Below are 14,668 nucleotides of genomic sequence, written 5' to 3' on the forward strand. Positions count from 1 at the left end.
CCTTGGGCTTTCACAGAAAAGTCTCCTCCTGTGTAAAATGCTAAGAGCCCCGATCTCCGCGTCCTTGTGGACACCAAATCAGATAATCCTGTAGAGTGCTTTTCAAAACCTTAACATTCTTGCTGCTAGCCACGATGCCTTAGACGTGTCCCTGTTACCCACATACAGTCTGTGTGGAGAAAGTCAGCCAAAAACGAGGGGGAAGAGGCAGCCCGGCTCCCTTCTCAAGGACCTTTGTTCTAGGGACCATCTCTTCCCAGTTCTATCCCACGGCACTGGCAGATAGGCAGGGAAACTGAGGCACGGGTCACGGCTCTGCTTCCAAAGCTGAAACAGCCGCCCTTGGGGCTCCTGGCTCAGGGGCAGATTACTCAGCCTCGGGCCTACCTAGGCTTGCCTTTTTGCCCCTAAGAGGAAGGTGGAGGTGGAGCTCGCCCTTCTTCCTCCTCAGACTAATGGCTTTCCGAAGCCTCAGAACAATTCCCAACAGTCCCAGCCAGACTGAGGCACTATTGTTTGCCTTCTGCTCTGCTATTGTTCCCAACTTCCCTTTCTTATAAGCAGTCACTGAGCTGGAGAGTCCCTGACCAAAACCCCGAGAGTGGGGTGGGCAGAGGGCCCTAGCCAGCGGCAGCCTCCAGCAACCACTCCCTGGGGAGGCTGGGGGAAAGGAAGGGGCGCAGTGGGAGGAACAGGACCGGGGAGCCCCGGGGCTGGCCCGCAGGCAGTCGCTGGCTCTGTCTCAGCTTTGGCAAGCCCGTGGCCAGCAGCTGCTCGGCATCAAGTCGTCCTCCAAGGCGGGTCAAGCCGCTTAAAAGCCCCAGCGGTCCCCAAGCTCCCGGCCTCACCTCTAGTTCAGAGGAACCACGGCAACATCAGAGTATTAGCCAGCGGAAGACACGAGTCTGGGGACCAAAGGAGCCTGAAAGTCAGCTCGTCCAACCCAGCCTCGGTCAATCCTCCCTTGGCCGAGGGCACAGTGACCCAGAAATACTTAGGCTGTGTTTGCTTCAGTTTTGCCATCTATAAAATGGGAATGATAGCACCTCTCTTCCATTATATGATGTATGTGAAGCACTTGAGTCAGTGGGCACATGCCAAGTGCACTTATTAGCTGTTATTGTTGATCACTGATTCCCTACACCAATTACTTCCCTCAGTCTTGTCCCGGAACCACGAGGGGGAAGAAAAATCATAAAAAAAGAAGGGTTCCTCACCTCAGGGACTCAGGGTCACCGAGCCCCACCGTACGTGGAATCACAAATAGTCCCATTTCACCACTGCCAGTGTGTTCTGTAATGGGGGCCCAGAACCCCCCATAACTTACTGCTCAGGTGGGTCTATGACTCTGCCCTGTAAAACCATCTGTCCGGTGTTTTACCTAACCTTCCAAAGAAGAAATTAATGGCCCTAGGCAGGGCAGGCCTGTATCCAACAAGTGGAAATCAATGACTCCTAAACTGCTCCCTTAAGGGCTGAAGCGTTCTAAAGCACAATGTTCACTTGGAATGGAGTCCAGCAGGGAAGGCCTTCTTGGAGGCTGCTGGGCTTTGCACTAAGGTCTCCTCCAGATCTAGGGCACCCCCTCCCGCCCCCGAAGGCTTCAGCCTGGCAGACCAGGGGTCCGCGCCCAGCTCTGCCCACCCCCCTCCACCCGTGCCCTCGGCTCTCCGTTGGAGAAAGGACAGACAGATGACAGGTCCTCCAGGACCGGGTCACCGCTGCTTCTAAGGAAGCCAAACAATACCACACAGGACTGTTCTGAGCCCTAAGCAGGCCCAGGCAGTCTTACCTGACCACACATTGCTTGCTCTGCGTCCACATAATTTTGCACCTGATCATTTCCCAAGGAACCAGTGGAAAGAGCCCGAAAGCCAAAGGGGCTGAGTTCGAGTCGTTCCTTGGACACTTCACCCCTGTGCACCGATCTGTCTCCTCCTCTGTAAAACAGAGCTGGCCCAGACGGCCCCAGAGCTCGGTCCCGGACTATCTCCCATAGGAGCCAGCCCAGCGGAAGGCTGGTGGAGCTGGGGCTTCTTTGCCCCCAGGCCAGCCCGTGCACTCTTCCTTCTGCCAGGGACATGGGGCCAGGCGTCTCCCTCCAGCCCTCGGTCCCACAGCTGGCAGCGGAGCCAGGATTACCATTGCACTTGCCGCCTTCCAGCTCCGCAGCCCTTCCACCTCACCTGGCCCGGGTCCCAACCATGAGCCGGGACGCTTTCCCACCCCCACTAACAGCGAACCCCGAACCCTGTGCCAGACGTGGTGGCCCCAGGATCAGAGAACCCTTCCTCTGCCCCTATACTCCCCCAACTGAACCTGCCATGGACCACTAACCAGGACCGGAGCAACCTGAGACATAAGACTGTCAACACACTAACGGCTCCCAGGACACCCTGTGTTCAAACCCTCTCCGGTCACCCATAGACAACATAGCTCGTAGAAGGCTGGGAAAAAAATGAGTCACGCTAACAACATGGCGTTGCCTGGGGGCAGCCTCATCTCTTCCTCTGGGCTGAGTCCAGGGCAAGAAGCCTCTGCCGACTCCAAGTGAGGGAGGCTGCCTTGGGCAAGGGAGCTCGGGAGCACTCCCAGCTGAGAAGTGCTCTGTCACCCAGCCCGAGAGCACAGTACCACCAGGCCAAGCAAGCGGCGACGAGGGGGAGACATGCAGGAGACCACGGGATCGGGCTGCGGGTCAGAGCGCCCCTCCCTGGGCATTGGGCCACCCCCGCCCAGGGCAGGCCAGGCAGCACTCCATCTCAGACCTGGGACAAGCCCTGGGTGGGGCCTTTGCAACAGGTGTTCTTGCCGCGCATCCGAGCAAACGCCTTTGTCAGAGAAATTACCATTCGAAGCCACCCCCACAAAAACAAGTCAGCGTGGCCAAAGATGCGGGGGGCTCTCCTGCCGAGAACTGCCTGTGCTGCCTGTAAATTCTGTCAAGTCCACCCCGAGACCTTCATTCGCTTGCAAAGGCTGAGTTCCTGAGTCCAGAAGGCTTATCAATAAGGTACACACAGCCCAGGCACAGGCAATGGCTTTTGCTGGTTTTAGTTACAATAACCTTGCTCAGGCTGCTCCTCCATGCAAACGAGGCAGGCCTGGAAACCTGGGGTGTGGGACAATGCCAGGTAAGGAAACACACGGACCAAAGACCAACTGAATGGCTTCAAAATCGTGCTTAGTTCTGACTCCGATCGGAAGCTCTTTCAGTCAGTCGGCCAAGGAATCCGATGAAAGCTAGCGCTCGTATCTGAGCATGTCATAATTGAATGTGGGCTTCGTGAAATTATGTTTTATTATCAGTAAATGGGTGATTTGTATACCTATATACCTGGGGTCACATAAAACTTCTTGAGTGAAAAAAGAGGTCATGAGTGGGAAAAGTTTAAGAAGCTCTGCTTTAAACAGACTTTCCCCAATTCAGTCTCAGTTGTCATAGTAACCTTCCTAATGCAAAACCTCAACTATTCACTTCCTCCAGTAATCTACCCATTCTTTGTCTAGAAGATAAAAGTACAAACTCTCCTTGGACATATTTGAAGGTCCCTGGGTCTTTTAAAGTTGGACTACTGCACTCCAACACGGGCTCTACTACTTACAGACAGTCATGTAGACCATGTAGACCGTCTCTAAGCTCCCTTCCATTCTAATTCCAGTTTTAGGATCCTAATAGCACTTCCACCATGTTTCACAATTGGACCTATTGCATCTTATTAAGTCAGAACCTTTCCTAGTTCAGACTCTGTACTTCCCGGTATCCTCAACATGTCCAGAGAAAGTCCCTAACAAATATTTGCTGAATTTAGAAGTATTGGGACACTTATTTCCACTTGCAATTTACCCCAAATGGGGCCTGTGGGGAGGAATGATTGGATTTAAAATCATTTGGTAATCTTTCTGCGCCAGGCACAGTGCTCCAGGTAGAAGGAAATGATCTTCTGATGGGGGAGCACTGGACCTCCTCATTACTGCCAGTTTGCTTTTCTCCCCTTGTAAGAATGACTTCAATAACTTAGCTTTCTTTTGAGATGGCTGTGGTTTTACTTCTACAAGCGTACCTTAAACTAAATGATAACAACAACCAAAATGGCTACCTAAAACCAAGGAATTCTTTTTTTGTATGTCTTTTTTATAGAAGATCCAAAATGACATGAAATTAAACTATACAACTTTGTGAATATTAACAAACTGCTTTTAGAAAGCAAAATGAAAAATAGCAGACAGCAACTTTTGTAAGGTCAGGTTCTACATCTCTTGAGGCAGCTTAAAGTACAAAGAGCTTAACAGTCATGTGGAAAGGAGAAGCCCCCCCCCCCCAAGGGCTGGCCTGAAAGTGGGGTTCATGGAGAGGAAGAGGAGAACTGTTTCCTTTTACACTCCCTAAAGCTGAGCGTGAGAACAGCTCCACTGGACACCTTGATCAAAATTGCTTGCAGTCCCCTTTCAAGTGTCAGGACCACGGACAGGTAGAGTGGGAGTGAAGAGAGTGGGATGCTGATTTAAAAATAAACATTTAGTCTCTCTCCCAGTTTGCACCAAATTTCCTAGTATTTTGTTGGGGGCACAAATAGGCCCAGCTTCATTGCTAATCAGTCAGTCTGAACAAATGGTTTCTGAAGAGAAGCTGAGAGGTCTACCTTACCATTAAATATGGCAGGAAGCATGCATGGGACCGGCTCTGGCCAGGCGGTTTTCAGGTTGGTTATTTGTCTTTGTTCCATTTAAATATCCATTTCCCCTTCTTCTACTCCTGCCCCGCCTCTACCCCCTTCCCTCCCTCACCCCCTCCCCAAGACTCAAAATGCCCCACAAGCAGCCAGAGTAAACGCCAGGAATCACCTCTCTGACCCAGGAGGCGTCCAGACCCGAATGAAGCATCCTTGTCTTGTGACAAATCGGGCCACCCAGGCTGCTGGCTATGGAATGCTCCTCTTGTCACAACTCAATACAATCATTCACATGGAGAGGAAAGAAGGGGTCAAGTGACAGAAGGACTACCCAGGGACAGCACTCACTCCTGATCCCTCGACCAGACTCTCCTTCAAAAGTTTGCCCTTCCCCGTAACTCCAAACCTACAAGACCAAACCTGGTCTCGACCATGAGGACAGGTGTTGGGGGAAGCTTAGCTCCCACCCGTTCAATCTGACTAGAAGCCTCCTCACATTATTATTTAAATAAGAAAGGGGCAGGAGACCTGATGCCCCTGCTAAGAAAGAAAAACAAAAACAAAAAGTCATTGGTGACATTCTGCCCTTGGATGTCCACGTGTTCTGGTCATCATACCCAGTGGTCCTGCCCTGCAAAGGTCTGCCACTTTAAGATGGCATGTTGTGAAGTGCTAAGCAACCCCAAAGTGGCAGGAGATGAAGCTGCCCTTAAAATAGGGAAATTGATCTTTGAACCCTCACAGAAGATAGGCTTCCTCCTCCATCAGGAAAAGCTCTCAGTCCTTTTCTCCCAACGCTAAGGAAGCTTTTGTCTTGTTTCCTATTTGAACAAATGGTTAAAACAGCGTCCTTGTGACAACTCCAAAGGAAGGTCACCAGGCTCTGGTAGGACTGATCTCCACAGGCCGAGTGCTTCCTCCTTCTAGAGCTGAAGAGAGTAAGAGGCGGCCCAGCCATGGACGGGGCAGCTCTGGGACACACCCTAACCCACCGCCCAGGTGAGCAAGGGCCGTGGCGGATTTCTCATGTGCCACATAACTATTCCTCATGGCTCTGTTTCATTTCTATTTCAGGTGAAAAAAGTCAGGAAGGGCCTGGCGAGCTGATCCTCCACTTTTGGGGCCCGGGGAAGAGGGAAAAACCGGTTTCTAATCTGGTGTGGCTCTGAATTTCTCTCACAGAGAGGGGGCAAATGGACCCTCAAAGGGCCAGTGCCACTAAAAGGCTGCAAACCTCTTTCTAGGGAGGGGGGACGCTTGCTGAGGCCCCCCTGCCCAGGTCAGCTCAGGCTCTGAGCCACGGATCGGGAGGGAGCGAAGGCGGATCCTCCTGCCACAGCACAGTGGTTTAATGGACACCTCAGTGAAGACACTGTGCGCTGCAGACGACTGCGGTCACACGCAAGGCCTGGGGGGCAGCCCAGAGACAAGGGCCCCTCAGGGCAGACAGGCGGCCACCTGGTAGGCCCCCTCGGCGGTGTGCTGGGTGCTGTGCTCCTGCAGCAGCCCCAAGTCCAGGAAGCGCTCCCCGCACCACATGCACTTGTACTGCTGCTCACGGGCGTGCACGCTGTGGTGCTTGTTGAGGTGCTCGCGCTGCTTGAAAGCCTTGTCGCACGAGGGGCACTTGTAGGGCTTCTCGCCCGTGTGCACCCGCCGGTGCCGCTGCAGGTCCGAGGCGTACTTGAAGCGCTTGTCGCAGTCGGGGCACTTGAGGGGCTTCTCGCGCGCGGGGTCGCAGCGGTGCTGCACGAACTCCGAGGAGGAGAAGAAGCGGCGCTCGCAGAGCGTGCAGCGCAGGGGCTTCTCGGCGCAGTGGGCCAGCTGGTGCTTCTGCAGGGCCGAGGCGCGCTTGTAGGCCTTGGCGCAGACAGTGCACTTGAAGGGGCGCTCGGCGCTCTGGGCGCACTTGTGGCGCAGCAGCTCCGAGGACTGGTCGAAGCCCTTCTGGCAGACGCCGCACTTGAAGATGCTCTCGAGGCTGTGCACGTGCTGGTGGTAGACCAGGTGGCCGGGCTGGGAGAAGCCCTTCTCACACAGGGCGCACTTGAAGGGCTCCGTGGGGGTGCTGGGGGCCTTGTGCGTGCGCCGGTGGCGCAGCAGCGCATACTGCTGCTTAAAGCTCATCTGGCACAGGTCGCACTGGAAGGGCCGCTCCTCGCTGTGCGTGCGCTCGTGCTGCCGCAGGTCGGAGGGCCGCCGGAAGGCCTTCTGGCACTCGCCGCAGCGGAAGGGCCGCTCGCCGCTGGGAGTGCACGCGTGCTGCAGCAGCTCCGAGGACTCGCGGAAGTGCAGCTCGCAGGCCGGGCACTTGAAGAGATGCTCCCCGGAGTGCGCGTACATGTGGCGCACCAGGTGCGAGCGGTGCTTGAAGGTCTTCTCGCACACGGTGCACTTGTAGGGCCTCTCCGAGCTGTGCGTGCGCTTGTGGTGCACCAGGTGGGACGACTGGCTGAAGCTCTTGTCGCACAGCGTGCACTTGTAGGGCTTCTCGCCCGTGTGGATGCGCTCGTGCCGCGACAGTTCTGACAGGTGCTTGAAAGGCTTCTGGCAGATGGAGCAGCTGTAGGGCTTCTCCACGGGCTCGGGCGCGGGCGCCGGCTGCGCGGGCTCCGGCGGCTTGTAGGTCTTCTCGCAGATGGAGCACTTCATCACGCTCCCGCTGTGCACGTTGTGGTGCTGGGCCAAGGAGGTGAGCAGCGAGAAGCCCATCTTGCACACGCCGCAGACGAAGGGCTTCTGCTCCACCTGGATGCACTGGTGCTCCAGCAGGTCCGTGGCCTGGTGGAAGATCTTCAGGCACTGAGTGCACTGAAAGGAGCGGTCGTGGCCGGGCAGGCACTGGTGCTCGTGGGGGCTGGAGAGGTGGGTCAAGTCATGTCCGCACACGCCGCACTTGGGGGACGGCTCCGCGGGGGCCTGCAGGGGTGGGTGCTGGTGGTGCTGCAAGTTGGGGTCGGGCTGCAGGAGGATGCCGTAGACGGCGCAGCCCAGCGGGTTCTCGGCTGCGCTCGGGGGGATCGAGTGCTCCGCCAGGGCGGGCGGGGGCTCGGCATGGTGCTGCTGCTGCTGCTGCTGCGGGGGAGGCGGGGGCTGCTGCGGAGGGGCCGGCGGGGGAGGCTGCTGCTGCCAGCTCTCTGACATGCTTGGGAAAAGGAAACAGGGTTTGGACAGTAACGGCTTCAGTTTCCCGCTTGAGGTGACAACACACAGAAAGAATCGGCCACGTGGAGGCGGAGGCAGCAGCCTCGGTCAGGAGCTAAATCTCTTTTGACATCGGAGGCATAGCAAAAAGTTCTTTACTAAGCTAACTCTCAAGTCACTGACCAAAAGGACATGCAAGCACCAGACAGTGCCCTGCAGCTGACTGGCAACAATTCCTTAACCAGTGGCTGGGCCGGCAGGGAGAGCAGGGAGAACTTGGCGCCCACGACGAATACTTCTGTAGGGAAGACAGAAAACACAGTCAAATGACACAGACTGGGAAAAATCAGAATATCACAGGGCAGTCAATGGCTTAGCACTCTACCTCCTTCCATTGTCTAAATGGAAAGAAAGTCTAGCAAAAAATCACAACCTGTAGCCAGGACTAGAACAAACTCCCATCAGGGAGCAGAGAGCAGCTTATGACTAAGCGAGAGCCACTCTCCTGATTGGCCACCATAAGCAGCTGCCTTGACATATGCCCTCATTTCCCCATCCTCAAGCCAGAGGACACCGGTCTCCCAGCAGCTTCCTTTGCAATACACACATATTCCCTTTAGACTTCCCTTGTGCCTGGTAATCGGCTGTCTCACAAAGGACAGTCTGGGCTGATCTGGCTACGATTCACAAGGGCTCATCTGTCCTTCCTCTTCCTCATTCTCTACTGGGGCATACTCTGTGAGTATAAATCAAGGCCTTTTAGGGTTTGAGGAGCAGCCTAGTCTCAGTTCCATCTCCTAATGATCCTTAACAACAGTTAAGGACGAAGAAGCTCCTTCAAAGCCAGCACGCCGCCACGGACATGGTTCTGTCAGACAAGAGCCTGGAACTTGACTTCACACACTTTCCTCTCCACAGTGACTTTGTGGCCATCTAAGGTAACAACCATACCAGAGGAAATGTCCAACAGGAAGAATATCCCACGGTAACATGTAAACATTCGCCAATTCCAGGTTTTCTCTGACTTCGATGCTAACATGTATCCATTTCATAATCCTGGCGTGTTTCCTTCAAAGCCACTTTGGCTCCCACTGGGTTCTGAAGGAACAACCAGACTTCACTGTCATACACTAATATCTGTTGGGGGGGGGGGGGGAAGGACAGAGGATTGCAGGGAGAAATCGGCAACTGAATACTAGCTCGCTTTGGTGCAAGAAGGCAGCAGCAAGTCGGAAAGAGGAGAATCGAAGGAAGTCCCTTGCACAGGAAAGCCGGAGTTCTAAGCAATCTGCTCTGGTTCTCAGAGTGGCTCCAACATAAACATCTCCCCTCAACATCTTGGCTTCTGGTCTGCCCTAATCCAGAGGTTCCACACACCTTTTTTCCCTATACAGCACCAGGAGACTCCGGGTGGCAGCCTCCAGAAAAGGGAGAAGCCAGCCCCCCACACCCAGCCCTCCAGAAGCCTTTTCTCTCCCTCTGAATCCCAGTGAAAGCTGATCCGGCTCCCCAGCCCCCACCCCTGCCCTGCCCAGCTGAGCTGCCATTGGGACAGAATCGAAAACAGGGGCCGGGAGGAATTCAATAAACACAGACAGCGGCGCTCCCAGAAAGCCGGTGAGGCAGCTTCCACCGGGCCCAAGTCAACCAACGGCCACAATAAACTAGAGGAAAGGCCTGGATCCCAGTCTGGGGCTTCTCCCAGCTAAGTCCTCCCAGGGCAGCGGCCTGAGCACACCAGTCCCGGCCCCAGCGCACCGGCTCCCGCTCCCAGCTCCCTGGGCAGCAGGAAATGCCAAGAGGCAGCACCTGGGCTGGGGAAGGCTCTAGGCAGGGGACTGTGGGCGCAAGTGCAAGGACCCCTGAAAAATGAGGAGTGGGAAGCAGGGGATTAAGGAAAGGGGATGTTTGAAGATGGGATCTGGAGATAGAAAGGATTACAGGAGAGGTGAGGTAAGAGGCAGTGAAGAAGAGGAAGGCTGGTGGAATAAGGGAAATGAAGAAGACTGGGGAAGGAGGAGGAAGGGGACAGAGAGAGGAAGACTGGGGGAGTGAGGAAGAGGAGGGGGGCAGAAAGAGGAAGGCTGGGGAAGGGAGAAGAGGGAGACAGAGAGAGGAAGGTTGGAGAAGTGAGAAAGAGGAGGGGCAGAGAGGAAGACGAGAGGAACAGGGAGAAAGGCTGGGGGAGTGAGGAAAAGGGGGATGGAGAGAAGAAGGTTGTGGAAAGTGAGGAAGAGGAGGGGACAGAGAAAGGAATGTTGTGCAAAGTGAGAAAGAGGAGAGGGACAGAGAAAAGTTGGAGGAGTGAGGAAGAGGGAGAACAGAGAAAGGTTGGAAGAATAAGAGCAGGACAGAAGGAAGAAGACTGGGGAGACTGGGGGGATGAGGAAGAGGAGGGGAACAGAGAGGAAGGTAGGGAGAAGTATAGAAAAGAAGGGGACAGAGAGAGGAGTCTGGGGGGTGTGGGGGAGATAGAGAACAGGGCTGGGACATTTGGGGAGAAGAGATGGGGAGATAAGAGGACTGATAAGGGTTTCTCTGGGGCCGGAGTCTCTCTGGGGTCTGGGGTCTCACTAAAGGCTAAGAAAGTGGAGGGAGGGGGGAGGGAGGGAGGAGGGCTGAGGGGTAGGGGGTCTCCCAGGGCAGGTCACCACTGAGGCTAGAGTCTCTCTGTAAGGGGATCGGAGTGTCTTTCTGGGGAGGAGGGTCGAGATGTTTCGGGGCCGGGTGTCTCTAGGGAAGCCGCAGTCTCTCTTGGGGGTGTCTCCCTTGGAAGGGTAGGGGTCTCCCTCGGGAGGCAGAGCTCTCTCACTCTAGAGGAGCTGGGACATCTCCTTCGTGGTCGGGACGTGGGAGGGGGGATCGCGCTCTCTCTCAGGGGGTGAGTGTCTGGGCTCTCTTTCTCCCGGGGGGGAGGAGGAGGAGGGCCGAAGTCTCTCTCTGTCCTGAGGAACTGGAGGGTCCGGGTTTCCCTCGGGGCTGGGGCCTCCCCGGGCGGGGGTTCGCTCTGCAGGGAGATCGCGGCACAGCACAGGGGGAAGGGGGCGCTGAGCCCGGGTCCCCCTCGGTCTCACCTGGGCCTGCCGAGGGTCCGGGGGTCGCCTTCCCCTTTGGCTTCCTTGCTAGCTGCCCTTTACTCCGACTCCTCCCCCTGTTAGTCCTCCTCCTCCGCGGCCGGGCCAGAGCCGGGGCTGGGCCGGGCCAGGCCGGGGTCGGGGGCGCGGCCTGCGGGTCCCTCCCGATCCCCGGCCTCGCGTAGCTGCGGTGGCGGCGGCGGCGGCGGCGGGTCCCGGGCGGGGCCTGGGGGTCCGGCGGGCTCCGGGCCGGGGGGCGGCGTCGGCTGGAGCGGGGGCGGGGGGCGAGGGCGAGGGCGAGCGTGCGAGGCGAGCGTGAGTGTGAGTGAGTGTGCAAGCCAGGGTGAGTGACGGGCGCGGGGCCGGCCGGGGCCGGGAGGCGGGGCCGCGGGAGGGGGAGAAGGGGGAGGAGCGGGCTACGAGTCGCGCGCGAGGGCCCAGGAGGCGAGGCCGCCCCCTGCCGGGAACCCGGCGGCGGCACAGGCCGCGGGGAGAGGGCGTGGCTACAGTGAGAACCTCCCTCGGCCCCGCCCTCTCCGCGGAACCGACTCCTGTGGACCGAGGGAGGAAGAAGAGAGGAAGGGCCTCGTCCCGGCCCCGCCCCCTCCGCAGAGCCGACTCCTGCGGAGGGAGGGAGGACGTCGCCCCGCCCCCTCCTCCCGCACGTGGTCCCTGACCGGGTCGATCTAGGGAGGGGCTTCCCAGCCACCACTCACCCAAGTAAAGCACATTTTCCTGGCCGTCTGTTAGTGATCCCACCACATCCCCGAGGTGCTTTCCTATAAAAGGCTCCGTGAAAGCACCGAACTCTCCTTGTGGTCGTCCCTGATCCCGGGGAACTTTCCACTGTGGGTGCTCCTTTCTGCTTTTCGTACTTAGTGAACAGAAAGGCCTTGGGCTTGACCTCCAGTCCTATGGAGCCAGCAGCATCCTTCATATTTTTTAGGATCAAGATTTAGGGCAAGAAGCATCTTCCAAGGCCTCCCTCGTTTAGAGAAGCGGAAGCTGAGTTCCAGGGTGGATTTAAGTGACGGAGGATCTTGGGATCCTGACTTCATCCTAGAGCTGCCTCAGAGAGACTATCTGGTCAGCCTCCTCCTCATTTACAAGCAAGGAAACTGGAGTTGGCTAAGAAATGGCAGAGCTGGGCGCCATTGGAACTCTGCTCCTTGGCTCCAGGTCAAGCATCTTACTCTGATACTTTGTTGCCTCCCCTATAGACATTTATTAACATTGTGGTAGTTATGTAGATTGCACTTGGTAGTTAGGTGGCATAGTATATAATCAATCTCAATTTAGACTGCCTTCCTTTCTCCTCCTATAAAATTAGAATGATAATTACAGCTCCTTTGTCCCAGGCTTCTTGTGAAGATAGAATGAGATAGTACTTGGTTTTGTTTTGTTGTTTCTTTTAATAATATTTTGGGTTTTTCCCAATTACATGTAAAATACTCAGTTGTAATGTCCCGACTAGTTCTCTGGAGGACCTCGGGATCAGCCGAGTCCTTGGTCTTAGTGGAGGAGTGAAGGAAGCAGGACAGCCACCACAAGGCTGGTCAAAGATGGAGTCTAGCATCTGAAATCTGGAGCCTGAAGTTTTCTCTGTGTCTATGGCTGAGAACTGTGGCTGGGAGGCTGGTTCAGAGTCCTTCCAGCCCTTAAATACTTCGGTACCATTATGTCACTACAGCACACTGAGCATTCCCGGCCAACTGTAGCCATTACATCGTTACATTACAATAAGTATGTGCTTAACTATAAGTACTGTGCTGACCTAGATTCAAATACACCTTTTCAGAGTTATGGCGTTCTGGCTTTCTACACTTAGTAAAATGTAAATGTAAAAATACGTTTCACCAAATTTTTCTTCCTTCCTCCTTCTCAAGACAGCAAAAAATTTGATATAGGTAATATATATTTCCACATTCATTATGTTGTGAAAGAAGAATCAGAATAAAAGGGAAAAATCACAAAAAAGAAAAGACAAAAAGTGAAAAAGTGAAAAGTGAATGCATCTTATCTGCATTCAGATTCCATAGTTCTTGCTCTAGATATGAGATATTTGTAAAGTCCTTTCTAAGGGGTCCTCAAACTACGGCTCACAGGCCAGATGCGGCACCTGACGACCCCTCACCCAGGGCTATGAAGTTTCTTTATTTAAAGGCCCACAAAACAAAGTTTTTGTTTTTACTATAGTCCGGCCCTCCAACAGTCTGAGGGACCGTGAACTGGCCCCCATTTAAAAAGTTTGAGGACCCCTGCTTTAAAGCATTATACAAATATTATTAGTCTCATGACTTTCTAAAATCTTCATATTCATCATGCTTTAAAGGACAATAGTCATTTACTATAATGTTGTTGTTGCCATAATCCAAATGTTGAGGATATGATTTATTTCTAGCTTTTTATTATAGTGTTTTAGTTCTATTTGGGCACCCTTTATTGAATCTTTGGAGCATACTCAGTAGAGAGATCACTGGATTGCTTTCCAAAAGGGTTCTACGGAGTCATCCCGGAAAAGAATTATGAAACTGTAAGTGGAGAGCTACAAGGGACAGAGAGGGCAACTACTCCAATTCCATAATTTCATAATTCAGGAAACTAAGTTACTATACCTGTTTTCCTATGCAAATGGAAAACATTTTCCCCATATTTTACTATATTTGTCAATGACTTCCCCACTTAGGAAATGCACACCAACAGGGCAATAAGGGATGAGTCCCACTAGCTAAGTTACCAGTTTTGATCTCTATAATCCCAAATTTTAGGGATTCTAACAACGTCACCAATAGCAAAAAGGCTGTCACCAAAATTCCCTTAGTTTTTCTTTAGGTCAAAGAGAATTCCTATCTTGACACCTGCACTGGGAGCATAAACATAATGTAAGATTCAGGGAAAATAAAACACACACAAAAAAGGGGAAAAAAACCAAGGATTCAAAACCTAAGTTCTAAATTTCTACTCTATTATCTTAGTATTTTTCTGACTTAGCCTTCTCTTTCCTTAAGTCTCTGAAAACAATCTTTTATCAAGATTTATAGAAAACTAACATATACAGAAGACCAAAAGCAATTCCTGACTAGATAGGTAGTCAAATGTTATATACACAGTTCATAAAAAAAAGGGAATATATACTATATATAACTATATGAAAGAATACTCCAAATCACTAATAAAAAAAAATGAAACTCAAAACCTGAAATTTCATCTCATTTCCAGTAAATTAGTCAAAAATGAATAAAGTCAATGTTGGAACATTAGTGGAAAGCTGGAAATATTCATGAGTGGTTGGTGAAGCTATGAAGAATCAGTAGAATGGCTCTAGATTACATAATGTAACAAAGCAATACCACTACTAGGTCTATATCACAAAGAGATCATAAAAAAGAAGGACACACATGAACAAAAATTCCAACGGAAATAACAAAAATAAAGACCCTATAAGCACTCAAAAATATTCACAGCAGCAGTGTTAGCAAAGAACTAGAAATTAGGGAACAGCTGAATAATTGTGGTACATAAATGTAATGGAATAGTACTGTGCTATAAAAATTAATATTTAAACAATAAATATGATGAATACAGGGAAGCACAGGAGGATGCATATGTACTGATACAAAATAAAGGAAGAACAAGGCTAATAACTTACACAACTGCACAATATAAATGGAAACAGCAACAAAACAATAGAAACTGCATAGTATAAAATTATCATGGCCAAATTTGATCCTCTGAAGAGACATTAGAAGATACTTTCCTATTTCTTTGTAGAAATGG

General features: G+C 52.8%; 1 protein-coding gene across 1 annotated transcript; it reads right to left on the reverse strand.

Moving 5' to 3' along the window:
- Positions 1–4,114: 4,114 nt before the first annotated feature.
- On the reverse strand, positions 4,115–11,084 carry ZNF319 (zinc finger protein 319). Its single transcript, XM_051974563.1, has 2 exons — positions 10,892–11,084; positions 4,115–8,115 (listed from the first exon to the last, which is right to left on the reverse strand). The coding sequence occupies exon 2, from the start codon at positions 7,815–7,817 to the stop codon at positions 6,111–6,113; it is 1,707 nt and encodes a 568-aa protein (XP_051830523.1). The 5' UTR covers positions 7,818–8,115; positions 10,892–11,084; the 3' UTR covers positions 4,115–6,110.
- Between the last annotated feature and the right edge of the window lie 3,584 nt (positions 11,085–14,668).

This window comes from Antechinus flavipes, chromosome 2, assembly GCF_016432865.1.
Source record: "Antechinus flavipes isolate AdamAnt ecotype Samford, QLD, Australia chromosome 2, AdamAnt_v2, whole genome shotgun sequence".
Classification (NCBI taxonomy): Eukaryota; Metazoa; Chordata; class Mammalia; order Dasyuromorphia; family Dasyuridae; genus Antechinus; species Antechinus flavipes.

Bases quoted from the DNA above. Each gene is read 5' to 3' on its own strand.
- ZNF319 (XM_051974563.1), bottom strand. From the start codon at position 7,817: ATGTCAGAGAGCTGGCAGCAGCAGCCTCCCCCGCCGGCCCCTCCGCAG.